This window comes from Vidua chalybeata, chromosome 1, assembly GCF_026979565.1.
Source record: "Vidua chalybeata isolate OUT-0048 chromosome 1, bVidCha1 merged haplotype, whole genome shotgun sequence".
Lineage (NCBI taxonomy): Eukaryota > Metazoa > Chordata > Aves > Passeriformes > Viduidae > Vidua > Vidua chalybeata.
The window spans coordinates 255,578-273,127 of NC_071530.1; the positions used below are offsets into that span (position 1 = coordinate 255,578).

At 50.5% G+C, this 17,550-nt stretch overlaps 2 protein-coding genes across 3 annotated transcripts; both read left to right on the forward strand.

Annotated features, from left to right (window-relative positions):
• The first annotated feature begins 192 nt into the window (after positions 1-192).
• Positions 193-10,707, forward strand: ABCF2 (ATP binding cassette subfamily F member 2). Of its 2 annotated transcripts, XM_053938511.1 has the most exons (15): positions 193-244; positions 463-630; positions 3,002-3,214; positions 4,130-4,312; positions 4,622-4,793; positions 4,944-5,039; positions 6,070-6,172; positions 6,259-6,354; positions 6,455-6,574; positions 7,124-7,213; positions 7,439-7,549; positions 7,808-7,870; positions 8,332-8,460; positions 9,284-9,487; positions 10,096-10,707. In XM_053938511.1, the coding sequence occupies exons 2-15, from the start codon at positions 477-479 to the stop codon at positions 10,231-10,233; spliced, it is 1,872 nt and encodes a 623-aa protein (XP_053794486.1). In that variant the 5' UTR covers positions 193-244; positions 463-476; the 3' UTR covers positions 10,234-10,707. The 2 variants fall into 2 exon arrangements, with proteins under 2 accessions (XP_053794486.1, XP_053794477.1); XM_053938502.1 differs by lacking the exon at positions 193-244 and having other exon boundaries at positions 327-630.
• A 3,334-nt stretch (positions 10,708-14,041) lies between these two features.
• LOC128797669 (histone H2B type 2-K1) lies at positions 14,042-15,582 on the forward strand. The gene is made up of 2 exons (XM_053960442.1): positions 14,042-14,560; positions 15,247-15,582. The coding sequence occupies exons 1-2, from the start codon at positions 14,441-14,443 to the stop codon at positions 15,499-15,501; spliced, it is 375 nt and encodes a 124-aa protein (XP_053816417.1). The 5' UTR covers positions 14,042-14,440; the 3' UTR covers positions 15,502-15,582.
• The last annotated feature ends 1,968 nt before the right edge of the window (positions 15,583-17,550 follow it).

The window sequence follows — 17,550 nt, forward strand, 5'->3', positions numbered from 1 at the left end:
TTCCGCCGCGTGGTGCCCGGCGGCCGCTCTGGCCCGCGCCGCCTTCGCCTCTATGGTAACCTGCGGGGGCGGGGCCGGGCCGGCGCGCGGCATGCCGGGAGGCGCGGCGGCCGTGCGGACTGCCCGCGCACCGCCCGGCGCCGGTGACGGTCCGCGCTACGATTGGCCGGTGCGCCGAGGGGGCGGGGCGCTCGCACGCGGTCGCGGCGGGGCTGTTGCGACAGAAGGAAAGCGCGAGCGGCCGGTGCGGGCGGGCCCGGGGAGCTGAGCGTGGGGAGCAGCGGGGCAGGGCCGGGCCGGGCCGGGGTGGGCGGCGCGGCGCGGGCAGCCCGGCAGGCGGGCGGGAACCCTCATCAGGAGCCGGGGGCGCCGTGTGCTCCGGGCCGGGGAGCAGAGGCGGGGCGACCCGGGCCGGGCCGGATCGGCGCGGCCTAACGGCGCCTGTCGCCCCCTCTGGCGTAGCTCCCACCCGCGCCATGCCTTCCGACCTGGCCAAGAAGAAGGCGGCCAAGAAGAAAGAGGCGGCCAAGGCCCGGCAGCGGCCGCGCCGGGTCGCGGACGAGAACGGTGATGCCGGGACGGAGCCGCAGGAAGTCCGGCCCCCGGAGGCCAACGGGACGGTGCTGCCAGGTGAGAAGCTGGCCGGTCCTGTGTCTGCCCCGCGGGGGGCCTGGCCGGCGCCGTTCCCGGCGGACCGTGTGCGCTCGGCTGTGTCCTGGGGTGCCGAGCCGCGACGTTGATGTTCTGATGAAGCACCTCGGGCATGGGCTGCGCGGAACCGGGCGGCTGCAGTAGCTGCCGTCGGGACCGCTCTGCCCTGGGGCAGCAGGACACCCGCGGGCCCGGGGGCTCCGCACGGGCCACAAGTGTGAAGGATGCCCACTGGCCCTCGCTTGAGGCATGGCAGTGTGAAGGTGGAGGGGGCTAATGGTGTTTTCCCCTCTCTCAGACACTGTCCCTATCTGCTGCTACTTGATGCCCGGACCTGTTTGGGTTTTCTTGGGTTTTCGTTTCGTTTGTAGTTTTCTTTCCTGCTGCAGAAACCACTGTAGCGTCTGAATTAATTCTCTTACTGCTATTTGCTATGACTCTCTGCTCACCTGTTTCGCTGAGACGTAGCTGGTTTGCAGAAACTAAGAGCCTGCCTCTAAAAGAGGTTTTGTGCCTGTTAAAGAGAAAGGTTTTGCCACAGGGAGCTGTTGGTCCTAAAGGAAATAGGGCTGGTAACGCTTAAAGAGAGTTTATTTTTGGGCCTTCCTTTAGGTTACCGGGCAGCCCGCGAGGTTCCTTCAGGCTCAGCCCGCGGTGCGCTGTGCCAAGAGGCAGTCGGTGCGTGGCACGGAGCCCGGGGGACGGCAGGGCCGCAACGGCCGCGGGTCCCGGCGCGGTTCGGGGCTCCGGGAGGGTCCCGGCGCGGTTCGGGGCTCCGGGAGGGTCCCGGCGCGGTTGTGGCTCCGGGAGGGTCCCGGCGCGGTTCGGGGCTCCGGGAGGGTCCCGGCGCGGTTGTGGCTCCGGGAGGGTCCCGGCGCGGTTCGGGGCTCCGGGAGACCCCGGCGCGGTGCGAGCCGCTGGCGCGCGCCGGGGCCGCCGCGGCGGAGGCAGCCCGGCCCGAGCCGGCCAATCGCCGGCCTCCGCCGGGTTCATTTGCATACCGCCTCCCTATTGGTGCAGCGCGGGCGGCCCCGCTCCGGCCGGGTCTCGGGAGGGGCGGGCACCGAGCGGGCTCCTCCGGGACCGGCCCCGGCCCTGCCGGAGCTCGGGAGCCTTTGGACAGCGCTCTCGGGTACGGGATGGCATGGCTGGGGTGTCTCTGCAGGGCCGGGACTTGGACTCGATGATCCAAGTGTGCGGGACTTGGACAAGATGATCGAGTGTGATGTGGGTCCCTTCCAGCTCAGGAGATCATGTGATTCTGTGTCAATACCGGCATATTTCTTGCTGAGCTATTTATGTATCGGGGTAACATTCCCTTACTCATTTTTGCTCACCTGTTTCATTCTCTGTTGTCACTGACCTGTGGCATTGCCCAGAGGGGTCCTGTACCAGTGCTAGTGACATTTTTTACTCCTCGGCTAAGGCACATTTGCCATGGTGTTAATAGTGATTTTGCAGAGTGAGTGATTTTGCTAGGAGTGCTGGATGCTGACAACCAGGGTGTCATTCTGTACTGGCACAATCAGATATCAGGTCTGCCTGCCAGGATCCCCAGTGCCATTGGCTGCTTCAAAGGGCAGCATCTCTCACTGAGGAGTGAAGTTGGCCTGTGACAGAAGGTCAGCATGACAGGAAGGATGGCAGTGACTCTGGCACAGGCAGCCCAGAGAAGCTGTGGGTGCCCCATTTGTAGAAGTGTCCAAGGCCAGCTTGGACGGGGCTTGGAGCAACCTGCTCTAGTGAAAGGTGTCCCTACACATGGCAGCACGTTTGGAATGAAATGGTCTGGAAGATGTAAGCCAAACCATTTTAGGATTCTCTGATTCTATGATTTTCTTGTACTGTAGGAGGAAAGGAAGACGGAACACGCAGATGGCTATTGTAGCTCCTCAGAAAATTAGTAGGGTCTGTTTCAATGCTGCTGCTGCTGCTTCTCTATTCTCAGCTTTCCCTTTGTTTATTTTCTAGCCAATTCATTTTCTGGCCAAGTCTTTTCTTACACTTGCAGGCAATACTTTGTATGCTCTATTCCTAGTCTAGTTTTTCCTGCAAGGGATGGTTAGTCCCATCACATTCAGAAAACGGCTCACTGTTGTGGCTGCTCACTTAGTTCTGATGGTCCTGCTTTGTTTAGATGACATTTAGATATTTAGCTGGTGGAAGCTCCTACTAGACCATATATATCCTCCTGCTAAGCTGAAAAGCTGAGTGTCATTGCATCCTGGTCTCCTCAGCTCTTCCATAGAAATGGGAGTTGTTTTTGTGGTCCTAGGCTTTTTGATGCAGGGGCTTATGGCTTCCCTTGTGTTTGTAAATCAGTAACACTTCTGGTCTTCTTTACATATAGAGGTGGATGCTCTTACAAAGGAGCTGGAGGATTTTGAGTTAAAGAAAGCTGCTGCCCGAGCCGTGACAGGAGTGCTGGCCTCCCACCCCAACAGCACTGATGTGCATATCATCAACCTCTCACTGACCTTTCATGGTCAGGAGCTGCTGAGTGACACCAAACTGGAGCTGAACTCTGGGAGACGCTATGGCCTGATTGGACTCAATGGGATTGGTAAGCTGAGGGGAAGCAACATGGCTCCTTGGAACTCAGTAAAGGTGTCTCTGCTGAGAAGCTGGGCAGGTGCAGGTGGGAAGTGCTGGAAACCAAAAGGAGGGCTGTTAGACAGACATGGCTGGGACCCAGCCGTTTCTGTTCTCCTGTATCTCCAGCCAGGAGGGGAATTACTAGGATTGCTGATAGAAGTCTGAGATTACATTCTAGATTTGGACTGTGTTTTTGATCTTGTTTCTGTGGAGTGTTGGGTGAGTCTGGGATCGTTAATCTGCCTGATTCCTGTTTGCCTGATTAGCTTAGTAGAGCCAGCAAACCCAATGCTGATGGTGTTGGTCAAAGAACTTGTACTGTATGGAGAAGTAGAAAACGTGTGGTTTGGCCTGACTAGGAAAACAACTGTACAGTCCCTGGAGAAAGTGATGCTACATTGAGAGATGCAGAATATGGGTGTGATTAGAGAGGTGCTAGTAGGAGTGACCGTCTGGTTTAAGTTTCAGGAAAACCCAGGTTGTTTAGGGATGAGTGCATTACTTTCCTCTGTGTTAGAAGTCTTCGGAATCTGGGATCCTGATACCAGCTGTCAGACCTGGTTAGACAGCAGAAACAACAACAGAGATAAAGTTTCCCAAATCTGGGCAAGGGATGAAGTGCAGTGGTTTCCAAAAAGCTTCTTCATGTCTCAGTCCTGTCCTTGGGGTGGTGAGCCTTAGCTAGGAGGGCGGCCTGTCCTACCGAGGCAGTGGGCTCTGCTGTGCCTCCAGTTCTTCTGGCCTCTTGGGAAAAAAATTCCCCAGGATTTTCTGAGATTGGAAAGGGAAGGAATCACAGTGGGATCTGACTGTATCTCATCAGTTTCACTGTGATGTTGTATCTCACTGAATCCAGCAATTAATTGTGATTATCTGCACACAGGGAAATCCATGCTTTTGTCAGCTATTGGGAAGCGAGAAGTGCCTATCCCAGAGCACATTGACATCTATCACCTGACCCGAGAGATGCCTCCCAGTGACAAGACCCCTCTGCAGTGTGTGATGGAGGTGGATACAGAGAGGGCCATGTTGGAACGAGAAGCGGAACGTTTAGCTCATGAAGATGGTAAAGCTTCTCAGAGTCCCAGGGGACATTTCCTCCATTTCCTTCCCTACCAAAGGAAATCTAGGCTCCTTGGGGAAGTTTTCACATGTTGTGGTACCCGTTTCCCCCAGCTGCCCTGTACTAATGGGCACGGATGACACTTCTTTGGATTAATTATTCCATGCGGCATCTTTAGAAGTGTCTCAGGCTTGGATATGGAGGGAGCTAAATAGGAATAAAGCAGAGGGACTGTGAGGTTTCCCAGCTGTGCAGCGGTGCAGCTGAGAGCCCTTTGTGGGCAGAGGTGCTGACCGGCAGGCTCTCTTTCAGCGGAGTGTGAGAAACTCTTGGAGTTATATGAACGCCTGGAGGAGCTGGATGCTGATAAGGCAGAAGCACGAGCCTCACGTATCCTTCACGGCTTGGGGTTCACACCAGCCATGCAGAGGAAGAAGCTGAAGGACTTCAGTGGTGGCTGGCGAATGAGGGTGGCCCTTGCCAGGTGAGTGGAATAGTGCCGCCTGCCTCCTGTGAGAATGCGTGCCTGCTCGTGACTGCAGAGTCACAGACAGTTCTGAGAACTCAGAGCAGGGTTGGGAGGCTTTGGGTTACCTACACTTACCCTTTGCTGTCATCTCCCCTGTCCTTGCAGAGCACTCTTCATTCGGCCTTTCATGCTGCTGCTCGATGAGCCCACAAACCACCTTGACCTGGATGCCTGTGTGTGGTTGGAGGAAGAGCTGAAAACGTAAGCATGGAGGAGTTTGCTGCTTCTGTGGGTTGTGCTTTTCTGCTTTTCAGCATGTGAGCATGAGCATCTTGTCAGCACATAAGCAAGTTCTGCAGAAGTAACTGTATAGTTCTTGTGGGTGCAAAACTGTGTTGCAGTACCAGTGCCACCTTCTGCTTGCTGCTATGTGAGATTCTTTGATGCAAGGGTAAAGAATTCAATTCAATTCCCTGTCTCCCTGGCACTGAAGAAATGAGAAATGCTGGTTTGTACTCCCAGGTTAAAGGTGCTTCCTTGAAAGCAAGGAGCAGGCCTTTGCAGCCTGTGTACCAGCATTATGTACTGCACTGGTAGTATGAGCTGCCTCCCCACCATTTCTCTGTTTTCACAGAGATGTAGTATCTGAGTGTATTGGTTTCATCTTTTGCTAGTGTGTGAGGTGCCTGGTTTTCATAGCAAGGTAAAATGTTAAGGTGTAAGGCAGAAAGCTTAGGAACAGTTAGGAAGCTCAGGTTATGGGGTATGCATTAAAAGAACTGTATTATGAGAAGGGCTTTGCCTTTGCAGAGGTTTTCCCATCAGCTCTGTCAGTTGAACCTTTTGCATCCTCGCTTTAGAAGTGAGGTGCTTTAGAAAAGAACTTTGAACCTCTTTTTGGGACGCTTTAACCCCTCATTGTACGGATTTGGAGCAGAGCCAGATGCAATTTGCGTATGGATGGGAGTCTACTGAGGGGAAAGTAAGCAGCAAAGGTTGAAACTTCTTAGAAATGTGATGCCAGTGGAGTCAGCTGCATCAGTGACACAAGTCACTTGCCTCAAAGGCAACCAGCTCTAGGCTTTCTGTGATAACAGGCAAAGACTATGTAATGGTGCAGGGTGTTTTACTAAAGTGAAAACTTTTGGCAGGATTTGCTCACTGCAGTTGGTTGTAGCTGCTTTACTGCCGATTTCCCAGAGCATGCATATAAAGCCTTTGTCACCATCAGGGCTAACGAACAGGATTTCTTTTTCTAATTTAGTCTCTAATAACTTACATGGTGCCACAGGTTCAAGCGGATTCTTGTGCTGATATCCCACTCCCAGGACTTCCTGAATGGCGTCTGCACCAACATCATCCACATGCACAACCGCAAACTTAAGTACTACACGGTGAGTAGACAGAGCCCCATGTGACCAGAGAGCAGAAATAGGGGCTGTTCTCTGGCCACATCTGATGTTCCATGCTCTCTTTCCAGGGAAATTATGATCAGTATGTAAAGACTCGCTTAGAACTAGAAGAAAATCAAATGAAGCGATTCCACTGGGAGCAAGATCAGATCGCTCATATGAAGGTACCTGCCTAGCTGCATGAGGACCCCCCTACCCTTTGAGTGGGCATCCCTGCCTTTTGTCAGCCTTACCACTGTGGCTTTTGGCTAACTCTTTTTGCAGAATTACATTGCACGATTTGGCCATGGTAGTGCGAAGCTGGCCAGGCAAGCTCAGAGCAAGGAGAAGACCCTTCAAAAAATGATGGCTTCTGGCTTGACAGAGAGAGTTGTGAATGATAAGGTAGGATCAGATATGGGATTGCATCTAGAGATCTGTATTTGAAGCATGGACTACAGGAGTAGAAGGGTCTTCAGCAGACAGCAGGAATGGCTGACAGAGCTGATAGCAAGAACAAGATACCCCTCCTTGATGCCAAGTATCCCTGCACTCAGCATGGAGTAATGCTGAACAATGAGAAGGAGGAATTTTCTAGGGGAGGGGAGTGGAGTTGTCTTACCAGTAAGGCTACTTTGCAGATACAGAAATCAGAAAGGAATGCCTAGGGCTCATAGGAGATAGGAGAGGATGCTCAGTGCAGCTTCTACTTGTGTAAAGAGTACAAACCCACATTTGTTTCAAAGGGAAAGAAAAAGGGATTTGTTAGCCAGCAGATGAGCTTGCAGGCAGCTCATCAGAATAAATCTGAGTGACTTGCAAGAAGGGCTTATAAAAAGCCACAATCTGGTGCCTTGGTCTACAGCTGATGTTGGTAGTGAGGCATGATTATACCGGAATGACTGGGCTGTCCGTGATCTGGGTGTCTCACAGGTGGATATTCTGTGTTAACAGACTTTATCATTCTACTTTCCGTCCTGTGGGAAAATTCCCCCTCCTGTCATCATGGTGCAGAATGTCAGCTTCAGATACACCAAGGATGGGGTGAGTATGGGAGTATGCATACAGAGATTACCTGTATTATTCCTGCCTTGTTTGGGAGTGGGAGACTTTTGGCTGAGCTTCCTGAGGGGGCTGCAGTGTGTGACTAATGGAGCAAAGTTCTTGGCAGTGCTAATGCTGGGCCTGCTGGTGACAGAGCGTTACAGGTGCAGCGGGGAGGTTCTGGAGAGTACTGAAAAGGCATAATGTGTTTTTTGTGGTTGGCAGCCATGGATCTATAATAACCTGGAGTTTGGGATTGACCTGGATACTCGTGTAGCTCTTGTTGGACCCAATGGAGCTGGAAAGTCAACACTGCTGAAACTGCTCACAGGAGAGGTTTGCTCCATGCATTGTCTACCCTGCTCTGGGCCTTTACTTTTGGGATAGTCTTCAACAAAGTGCACTTGTTTGCCAGAACACCCCGATCAGGCCTTACAAGTCCTGTGGTCTTGTTGAAACATAGGGCTTTTTCTCTCATATTACCTGTTCAGACTGTCTCCCCTGTGCCAGACTGGAGATGGCTGGATTCTGTATTTCTGGCATACTACAAGAGGAGAGATTTCCTGGTGAAATGCTTTTATCTTCTCCTTCTAGCTGCTGCCCACAGATGGGATGATTCGCAAGCACTCGCATGTGAAGATCGGTAGATACCACCAGGTACTCCCTACAGCAGCCCCCAGGGACAGGGAATGCTGAGGAAAAAGCTGTCAGGAATGAGGAACCTTGCCCCTCTAGTTCTGCTTCTAAGGCCTCTCTCCCAGTGCTGCCTTTCTGTGTCGGGAGATGGGGGAAGGAGCTGTTCCATGGAATAGGCTCCAGCTCACGTTCTTACCCTGCAAAGAGGCTGGCTGTGGTCCTTCCTGTTCAATCTCCCACCTGCTACGACAGGTTGCCTTGTGTTTGGTGGTGAACAAGCCTCCTGTTCTGAAGCAGCACTCCTGTTCCTGAAATGGAAATTATTCCCTAATAGTTTGGCACAGAGGCTATCCTGCAGGTGGGATTATTGGCTCATGCGCTCTGCCGCTCACCTGGTACCAGAGGTGTGCAAGGGGGGTAGTGCTTAGGGCCATGAAGTGGTTGGCCTGCACAGCCTGAAGCTGACTTTTCTTCTCTGTCAGCACTTGCAAGAGCAGTTGGACTTAGACCTCTCACCATTGGAGTACATGCTGAAATGCTACCCAGAGATCAAGGAGAAGGAGGAGATGAGGAAAATCATTGGCAGATATGGTTTGACAGGGAAGCAGCAGGTGAGTATGAGCTGTTGAGGTTTGCTTTTTGTTCATTAGGGGAGTAGAGGTTTTGTGTTTTCTGTTACTCTGCTGATACCTGACAGTGTGATACAGTATGCAGCATGCCACACCACAGCATCAAAATGCTTTTTCCATCTCTGCCTTTGAAATTGGAGAAAAAAATAACTCACGGCTCATGGGAACTTCTTTTGGATCACAACAGTGTGTGGGTTAGAAGGGGTGACTCCCTCAGACTCCGGGTGAAAAGAAAGCAAGTTCTGGTATAGTGCTAGACCTGAGCATGTTTTAATTATAATTTGAACAATTTTGCTTCTCTCTTATTTCTGAGATGAATACCAGACAGAAGTGCTAGAAGATTCTCTGTTGCTTGTAGGGTCCACTTGGTTCAGACAAGAGAGTGGGCTCACCTGTGGTGCTCCGAGTCCAAGCATGACATGCTCCTGTACATGACACATCCTGTGTGTGACAGTTGTCCACATTGCTACAGTTCAGCGTTGATTTTTACGTTGGTTTTGCCCATTTATCACTGCAGAAGTTGAGAGTAGTTTGATTTGTGTCAGTGAATACCAGTCAGACAAATTAACTGTCCTTACACGCCTTTAGTACAAGCTGGGCCTTGCTATGTGAAGTCCCTCAGAAACCCCTGGAATTCCCTTCTTCCCTGGGTGGGAGAAGGTTGGTGTAGGTATAAGGCTAACTGAACATTTGTCTTCTTGTGTCATGGAGCTGTGGGAGCCCAAGATGAGACCCAAGTGGTTTGGGTCAGGGTGGCAGGTTGTCAGGTCACTGCAGACCTGCAAGCCATGTGTGTGTTGGGCAGGTGAGCCCCATCAGGAACCTCTCTGATGGGCAGAAGTGCCGTGTGTGCTTTGCCTGGCTGGCCTGGCAGAACCCTCACATGCTCTTCCTGGACGAGCCCACCAACCACCTGGACATAGAAACCATAGATGCACTGGCAGATGCTATCAATGAGTTCGAGGGAGGAATGATGCTTGTCAGCCATGACTTCAGACTCATCCAACAGGTAAGGACAGTTACGAGTTTTGTCAGAGCACCTTTCTAACATTTTAAGTCATTAAAACAAGGTGTTTTCAACTGACTGGCTCTTACTCATCCCAAAAAGATAGGATGAGTGAAAAAAAATCGCCATTTCCTTACTGTGTTCATGATAAACAATTGCTGAGCTGGCCCAGGAAGACTTTAGGTACTTGAAATAAAGTAAAAACCACCACAAATCTGAAGTGCTGATCTATCCACTATAGCTTTGGCTGCAAGTTCAGGTATGATTTTATTTTTCACTGTGATAGATCCAAGTAGTTCAGGTCAGGAGCTACTTCTGTTTCAATTACCAATTTAGCAAGAAAGGCTTTTCATCTTCGTCCATGAACAAAACCAGAAATATACAGGGACCTAGGACTTTCAGTTCTAAAATCTTATACAAATTATGCGGGAAAACACCAGGGAAGATGTTTCCCTGTGGATACTTTGGTAGTCTAAACATGAAAGTTATCAAACTTTTCTTGCCAGACTTCAGAGAGTAATTTTTAATTAACTTTATAATTTTGGTAAGATTGTAAAAATTTGTACTGCAAACCTCTCTCCTCTTCCTCCTCCTCGTGTGTTTGGTCTCAGGTCGCACAGGAGATCTGGGTCTGTGAGAAGCAGACAATCACCAAGTGGCAAGGGGACATCCTTGCCTACAAGGAGCATCTCAAGTCAAAGCTGGTGGATGAGGACCCACAGCTCACCAAACGGACCCACAACGTGTGAGCTGAGGAGCCCCCAGCCCGTTTCTCCGTGGGGCTGGCGGTGGCCACGCCACTCGCCTCCCCACCGGCACCAGCGGGAGCGGAGCTGCTGCTCCCTCTGGCTGCGTTCTAGGATTGCTGCAATACTGCTTCCCCTTGACTTGCCTTGCACCTCCATGTTTGGACAGAGCTGTTCTCTTTTGATTCGGCTGCATATGGGCAACTGTTTCCTTATTTAGACAATGTCCCATCTGAGCCAGGCCTTGGAATCTGCTGGCTTGGGGTCATGACAGTGGCCATTGGGGTGTCCAAGCTGCAGTGATACACAAGTGGAGACCCCAGGCCAGCTTCTCCTGCCTTTTCCTTCCCAATTTCTGCTTCAGTTTAGATACTTCACTTCCAACTCCTCTGGCCTTGGTTTGTTTTTAACTATTATTTAACAGTGTAATTAACGATCTGCCTGAGAATCCATCAGTCAATAAAGAGAGAAAAACAATCTTGTCTTGTTTTGTGAGCCATGGTAGTTGGGTTGTGCTGGGGTGAGTCAGCAAGTCCTGAGCTTTGAGTGAGATCAGCCCTTCCTGCTAAATGCTCGGTTCCTCAGTACAACCAAAGCTGTGGCCAGAACTTGAGAGATGTGAAGTGGTGAGCACTGAGTTGTGGAGGCACTGAGCAGGGTCCATCCTCACACCTGGGGCACCTCTGCTCAGCCAGACTGAACTCTGCATCTCCAGTGAGTCACAGAACAGGCCATGGGTGCCTCTGTTGCAGATAGTGACAGACACAACTTGAAAGTGTTCTGAAGATCATTGTTAGAGACAGAACATAGATCTATGGAACACCAGCGTGTGTTCTTACAAACACACTGGCTCAGGTGTGGTGTTTTGCTTCACCTTGAATTGTCTAATAATAAGACTCAATAATGTAGGAATTTTGGATTCTGATTTAGTTGCTTGGTCCTTGCAGGTTTAACTAAAGACTAATCAACTGAAGTCTAGTTGTTATTTTTGTTCTCAGTAACAGATTTTTGGAAAAGTTGGTGTTCAAACCTCACCCTGAGACACAGAAGCTTGAATAAAATACATTTTTAATTTAGTACTAGAATAAAGAGTACTAAAGAGAAAGGTAGGTAGCAAATTGAATCTAATAGCTTTTTTTGATCACGAGTCACCGTTTTAATTATTTCTGACACATGAGGGTGACAACACTGGTCACAGGAGAGGCTCATGTAGCCCAGCAGCCCATCTGGCAGCACAAGTGCCTGGGTGAATCGAAGGACAGGACAAAGAAGGAGTTGTGCTCCCATGCAGTGTATTCTTTGGTGCCAACTGACTGGCTTTGACTTTTGAGTAGAGTCTTATTTTTCTTTCCCAAAGGGCCCATCCAAGTTGTGGCTGCCGCTGTGGAAGCACTGAGTGTCATCCATAGGACAAATGTCACAATGCGAGCTGCTTCCAGTAGATCAAATAGGACCCTTCAGGTTTTTCACCGGTTCTAGCAATGACCTGAGAGGAGAAAAATAATGTTTTCTAGGAAAGTAATGCCAGTTAGTATAAGTGCTTCCAAGTTAGTTCTGCAGAAAGGTCTAGATGGCAGTAAATGTCACCTGGATAAATATCTCACAGTGGAGGACTTGGAAGTTATCAGGTAGGCATGAAAACTCACAGGGAAGTGATTACTGAAAAGACTGATGGGTCACAAGTTAAATAATAGATTAATGCAGGTCTGTTTGTTCTGCTGTCTAGGTTGTAGGAAGTGTTAGTGAGTTGGAAACGGTTGTGAAGTGGCTCTAAGAATGGTGAGGTCAGAGTCCTTACTGAAGCTAGAGCTATTTGTCCTTTTCCTTACCAAAGATTTGACAACAATTCGTTTCACTACATTTCAGATCTGTGGTAATAAATGGAGGATACAATCTTACACTGAGTCCTTAGGGATTGGTAAATCCTGAGAATGGCCTGGGGATGCTGGGATGACAGCCAGCATGAAGGGCAGTAGTTGGAGCATTGTTGTACTCATGGAGCCAAGAAGAGCACTGTTACCTATCTGGTGCTGCAAAGAGAGAGGAACTGCCTGGATGCAGACGTGTCTCTGATGTATAAACAAGGGCCACAAATACATGTTAGAAGCAAAAGCAGCTGTAGCTGTACTAAGGGTCACAGTAGGCCAGGACTTGTAAAATGGAATCCATAAACATGCTTTAACAGCCTTGATTTAACCTCAGTTTGTTCCGTGGTGACAGTTTGTTGGGCTGTGCTGAAGTAGCTGTGGCAGACTTGTCCTGGAGCACTGATCTCAGACAGCAACAAGCTGAGGCAGTGCCACTTCAAGCTGTTTCAGCTGAGAATTTTCTGGGTTTGCAGAAAAGCAAAACTATCAATAAATTACAAGAATTGCTCCTTAGATGCTAGGATGGTAATTTTTGTAAAAGTGACCCAGCACCTGCACAGTCACACTTGCCTGTTATCCAAAAGAAAGGTTGGCTCTAACACAGCCAGAGGTGGCAGGTGCAGGCTTGTGGGATTCCCTTGTGTGTGTGCTGCAAGTAGATCCATACACCACAAAACCAGCAGCAGGATGAGGCAGGCCTAGCACAGCAGCATGTACAGCCTCTAGCACATGGAGTCCAGGGAAGCAGATGGTAATTCTCCAAACCTGAGGGTTCAGAGCTGACTGTACTGCTCAGTGGACAAGCCTCCACCCTTGGTGTGTAAAGACTTCCTGTGCCTAATGCTGAGTGACCAGCTGCTGTTCCTCCACCAACGGGCTCCCTTCCAACTAAATGGATTTTTTTCAGAAAAGACAGCTGTGTGTTTATCACTGTGTAACGCTGTGTATCACAAACAGGGTGGCAGCTGGGGAGGGGTACAGCAGCCCCCAGCTCCTTCGGCACAAGAGTCCCTCCCTGTGTGCTGTGACCTGAGACCAAGGAAACACAGCTCCCGTTACAAGGAGGGTGGTGGACTGTCCCTCCGAGGGGGGAGCCCTGTACTGTTCCTTGACAACACAGGGCCTCTTACGAAGCACAAGTGGTGATGTCCCCTGCTCCTCACTGCTAGTATTGGTCATTCCTGTTTCAAGAGAATCCCACTGCCACATATCTTCACAAGCCCATTCTCCTTCACAGATGCACTGACACGACCATTCCAGCCTGTACTGCCTGATCACTGATGTTTCAGTTTCTGGGAGCAAGAACCCCACTGTGGCACTGACCCCCCTTGTCACTGTGACAGTTATTTGCACTAGGGGAAGGTGGTCAGGCACCTCCCCATGAGGACAGGCTGAGAACAAAACATTTCAGTGAAACACTGTGGGCTGCACAAGCAGTAGCAGAATCACTGCCCGATGAGTAGGCCTCCTGAGCTCACTCTTTGGAAGATGTGATTTGCTCAGGATGTGCCAATATGATGTGTGTACCTGAGCAGGATATTCCACATGTCAGCACAGAGACCTCCACCACAGAAGCATCACCCTTTTATGAAATGGCTGTAGTGGTGTCTGATGAAAGGCTTCCTTTTCCCTCCAAAGTGCAGAAAACTGTTTTGTCCATGTCTCTGCTGCACGTTTTTCCTGGCTAAGCCTAAATCCTGTGTCACATTTACCCTCAATAATGTAATCATTGGTTTCCAAGACAAGTCAAATCCACACTTGGGGTGTCCACTGCCCCCCTCCTGACATTCCAGGCCCTGTTGTGTGCAGCAGGTGGGATCCCAAGAGCAGGCTAGGTAGCAGGGAAATTTGGCTGGTAGGATGTTTACAGTGCCATCGTTTCATCTCTGGATCAATGCTTCCTGCAGTTACTGGGTTTCCCCTGATGGCATTACCTCTTCCATAGAACAGATGTGATTCCATTTGATTCTGGAGTACCCTGAGTACTCCAATTCACAGCCTTGCACCAAAGCAAAGCAAGGCACCTTTCACCAAACGCCTTTTGGACCTGGGAATGGCTCTTCTCTAGTAATTCTGTCCCCTGTAAATTAGATGCTTCGGCTCTTGTCCCTCTTTGCCCCGGTTACTCTCATACTTCTCAGGTCTGAAAGTTTAATTGAAGCTGTCATTTCCAAGCTCCTCTCAGGCCAGCTGCTTTTCATTTAGTGCAAAGTGGAATCATCAGCCACAGGTGTGTACTTGTCCTGCTTCTTGGGGGCTGCAACTGAGGCAGGTTAGGTCCTGCTGCCTGTGCTATATAACCAGCCCCACAGCACTTGCTGGCCGTTCTGTTGGAGGTTAAGATGATCCCAGAACCTTTGAAGAAACATGGTCATGCTGTTGCTTCTGGGGAAAAGCGATCTAAGAGGAAGCCAAAGAGAAAGGAAGCATTTTCAGTCTACATTTACAAAGTACTGAAGCAGGTAAGTAAATGTTTCTTTTCTGCTACAAATTGCTTTGTACATAAAGTAACTTCTGCCTGTTGTATGTTAACACCATAAAGGGCAAGGAAGAAAAATCTGTGTTTCTAGAGAGATGGGGAAAGAAAAAAACAATGTAAGTGTAGGTATGGGAGAGCCCTAGCTGAAGCTTAGAAGATGAGGGGGTGGATTCTAGGGGTAGTAGAGATGGATCCAGAGCAGAAAGTGTTTCCTAGAGGGAATGAGCTCTGGTGCTTGGCTCAGCCTGAAGAAGTAATTTCATGCAAGTCAGTACAGTAGAAATAGCTGCTTCTGGCCCTGTGAGTAGGTATCTGGTGATTTTTGATGTGGAGATGAGAGCATTTTTGTAAGTGGCCATAAGTTTTCTAGGCCACAGCTGTCAGCATGAGCCTGTAGCTAGGACTTGGAAACAGGAGTATTTCCATCCCTCACAGCCATGATTTTCATGGGGATTGTGAGGAGGCTTCTGCCAGTGCAATCCTAAACTCCTATAGCATTATGGGAGCCTATCCTGAGTTTAAAGTGGCCCATGATTTGAAACCCTTAGGGTGGCAGCTGCGGGTGCTTTTGGAGCTAGAGCGCCCTGTCTGGGCTGGGGAGCGGAGCCACCACTCCTTCCAGGGTGATGGTGTGTGAGGTTGAGCCGGTGTCCGGTTACCATCCGGCAGGTGCACCCCGACCTCGCCATCTCCTCCAAGGCCATGAGCATCATGAACTCCTTTGTCAATGATATGCTGGAGCGCCTGGCTGTGGAGGCCTCGCGCCTGGCCCAGTACAGTGGCCGCACCACCCTCAGCAGCCGCGAGGTGCAGACGGCCGTCCGGCTGCTGCTGCCTGGCGAGCTGGCCAAGCACGCCGTCTCCGAGGGCACCAAGGCCGTCACCAAGTACACCAGCAGCAAGAGACCAACTGGGCCCTGCTGAGACCAACCCGGCCCCGCCACCTTCTCCTGCCAGAGAAGCGTTCGGTCTTACTCAGCTGAAAAAGCAAAACCTCATGTTGTCTGCCTGCAAATAAAAAATGCATAGAAATACAGATCATGTCTTTAATCTTTGCATCACAAATTCTGAGGCGGTTTAAGCTCTGGCCATGGGGGTTGTTTGGTAGGGCTGGAAGAACAGCTGTTGTTTGAAAATAACCACATGCAGCTAGGAGCAGGGGCCACAGGGTATGCCTGGGCAAAGCTGGGGTCATTATGGGAAGCATAGTGGGTTCTCTGCAGTTCTCCAAATTCCTTCCTATGGCTTTCAGATTCCTTACTGCTAAAAACTTCTGCTGCCTTTGATGTTCCTGCTGTTCCAACTGCTTCCTAACTGTGGTGGGTCTTTCTGCCCAAGCTATCAGTTTATACTAGACAGAGTAGATGCTAAATCTCCCTGGGTCAATAGGATGAAATTAGTGCTAGGTAAAGGGTTCTTCTAATGTTTATAAACTATTTTCAAAGCTCTTGTTCTTTGGTTGGGTTTTTTTCTGGTAGGCTGTGGGAATGAGAATTTTTCCTTATTAGCTGTTTGTGTGTATTGTTTTTGTTATTGCTGTTGTTTAGTTTGGGTTTTGTTGGGTTTTTTTGTTTCTTTTTTTTCCTTCTGGTGGAAACTTTCTCCTCTTCTGGGATAGGCAGAACTGAAGCAAAATGAGCTTCACTGGCAGGAAAACCAAACTGTTTTCTTTCTAGACATGTGGCCATCATCTCTACTTGCTTCCAGTGTCTTTAAAGAGAACTTCATCTTGCAGGGCTCTAAACTGGGCTAGGACTGGGTGTCCTGTGTTCTGCCTCATATTAATGACTGGCCCTCACTGCCTTTCCTTGTATCCCCAAGTGCTTCTTACAGGAGGGATCTAGGGCCCTGAAGGGAGCATGGGCACACTTCTGTCTGTCCACATGGAGCCTGGGCAACCCACAGGGCTGAGCGTTGTGTCCAGAGCCATGACCCTGTGGTGAATGGCTTGGCTGCCCTGTAAGCACAGCACCTTCTTGGGGTGTGGGGGACTGTCCTGGATTCCTGCACAGAGGTGCTGCCTCAGAGTGTGTGGTGGAATGAAGAAAACATGTGGTCCATGCTCTGGGTGGAGATCATAGAACAGTTTCAGTTGAAAGGGACCGTAAAGCCTATCCAGGTCCACCTCCCTGCCACAGGGAGACCACACCTGCCACACCTTCTGCTAGACCAGGTTGCTCCAAGGCCTGTCCAAGCTGGCCTTGAATGCTTGGGTATCCATAACTTCTCTGGACAACCTGTTGCAGTGCCTTTTGCCAGCTTCACATTGGAACAGGATGCCTGGTTCTAATGTCTTGTCTTCATAGCCACTCCCAGGATAGGAGTAGCAGGAGGAACCAGAGCTGTGTTAAGTTTCAAGGTGACAGTAAATGGGGCAGCCCTGGATTTCCCCAGCTTGTGAGGTGCTGCTGAGTCTCATGAGCTGTGACAGATGCTGATCTCTGGTGGGGGCCAGCCTGGCTCAGTAGTGTGGGCCAGACAAGATGCATGTGATGCTTCTAGGGAGAGCACGGGAGGCAGCAGCACTGAGCATCTCACCTTCAGCTGCATCCCTGCTGCTAGAGTGGGGCTGGCTGGGGGAGAGAGCAAAGGGGCTGTGCTGGGTGCTCTGTTTCCTTTTGACTGTAGGAAAGCATTGAAAAGCATTCTCTCTGCTGTGTCTGGTCTGCAAGCCAGAACTGGACTTGAGCAGAGGTGTGGGCTGCACATCTTTTCCTCCTTCAACCCTTGAGGTGGCTGTGCTGTGGGGAGAGGCTCTGTGGCTGGTACTGGAGGCAGAGCAGCTGTGGGGATGCTCAGCTGCATGCATGGGTTGGAGGCAGAGCAGCTGTGGGGATGCTCAGCTGCATGCATGGGTTGGAGGCAGAGCAGCTGTGGGGATGCTCAGCTGCATGCATGGGTTGGAGGCAGGCCTGGGAGAGTCCAGCCAAAGAGTGGGAGGCTGAGCAGGCTCCATTTGCAGCTCCATTTGCA

Excerpts from the sequence above, each read along its gene's own strand:
- ABCF2 (XM_053938511.1), top strand. The coding sequence starts at position 477 with ATGCCTTCCGACCTGGCCAAGAAGAAGGCGGCCAAGAAGAAAGAGGCG. Across the intron at positions 5,040-6,069 it reads TTGGAGGAAGAGCTGAAAAC|GTTCAAGCGGATTCTTGTGC; the intron begins GTAAGCATGGAG and ends ATGGTGCCACAG. Across the intron at positions 7,550-7,807 it reads TGAAACTGCTCACAGGAGAG|CTGCTGCCCACAGATGGGAT; the intron begins GTTTGCTCCATG and ends TTCTCCTTCTAG.
- LOC128797669 (XM_053960442.1), top strand. The coding sequence starts at position 14,441 with ATGATCCCAGAACCTTTGAAGAAACATGGTCATGCTGTTGCTTCTGGG. Across the intron at positions 14,561-15,246 it reads TTTACAAAGTACTGAAGCAG|GTGCACCCCGACCTCGCCAT; the intron begins GTAAGTAAATGT and ends ACCATCCGGCAG.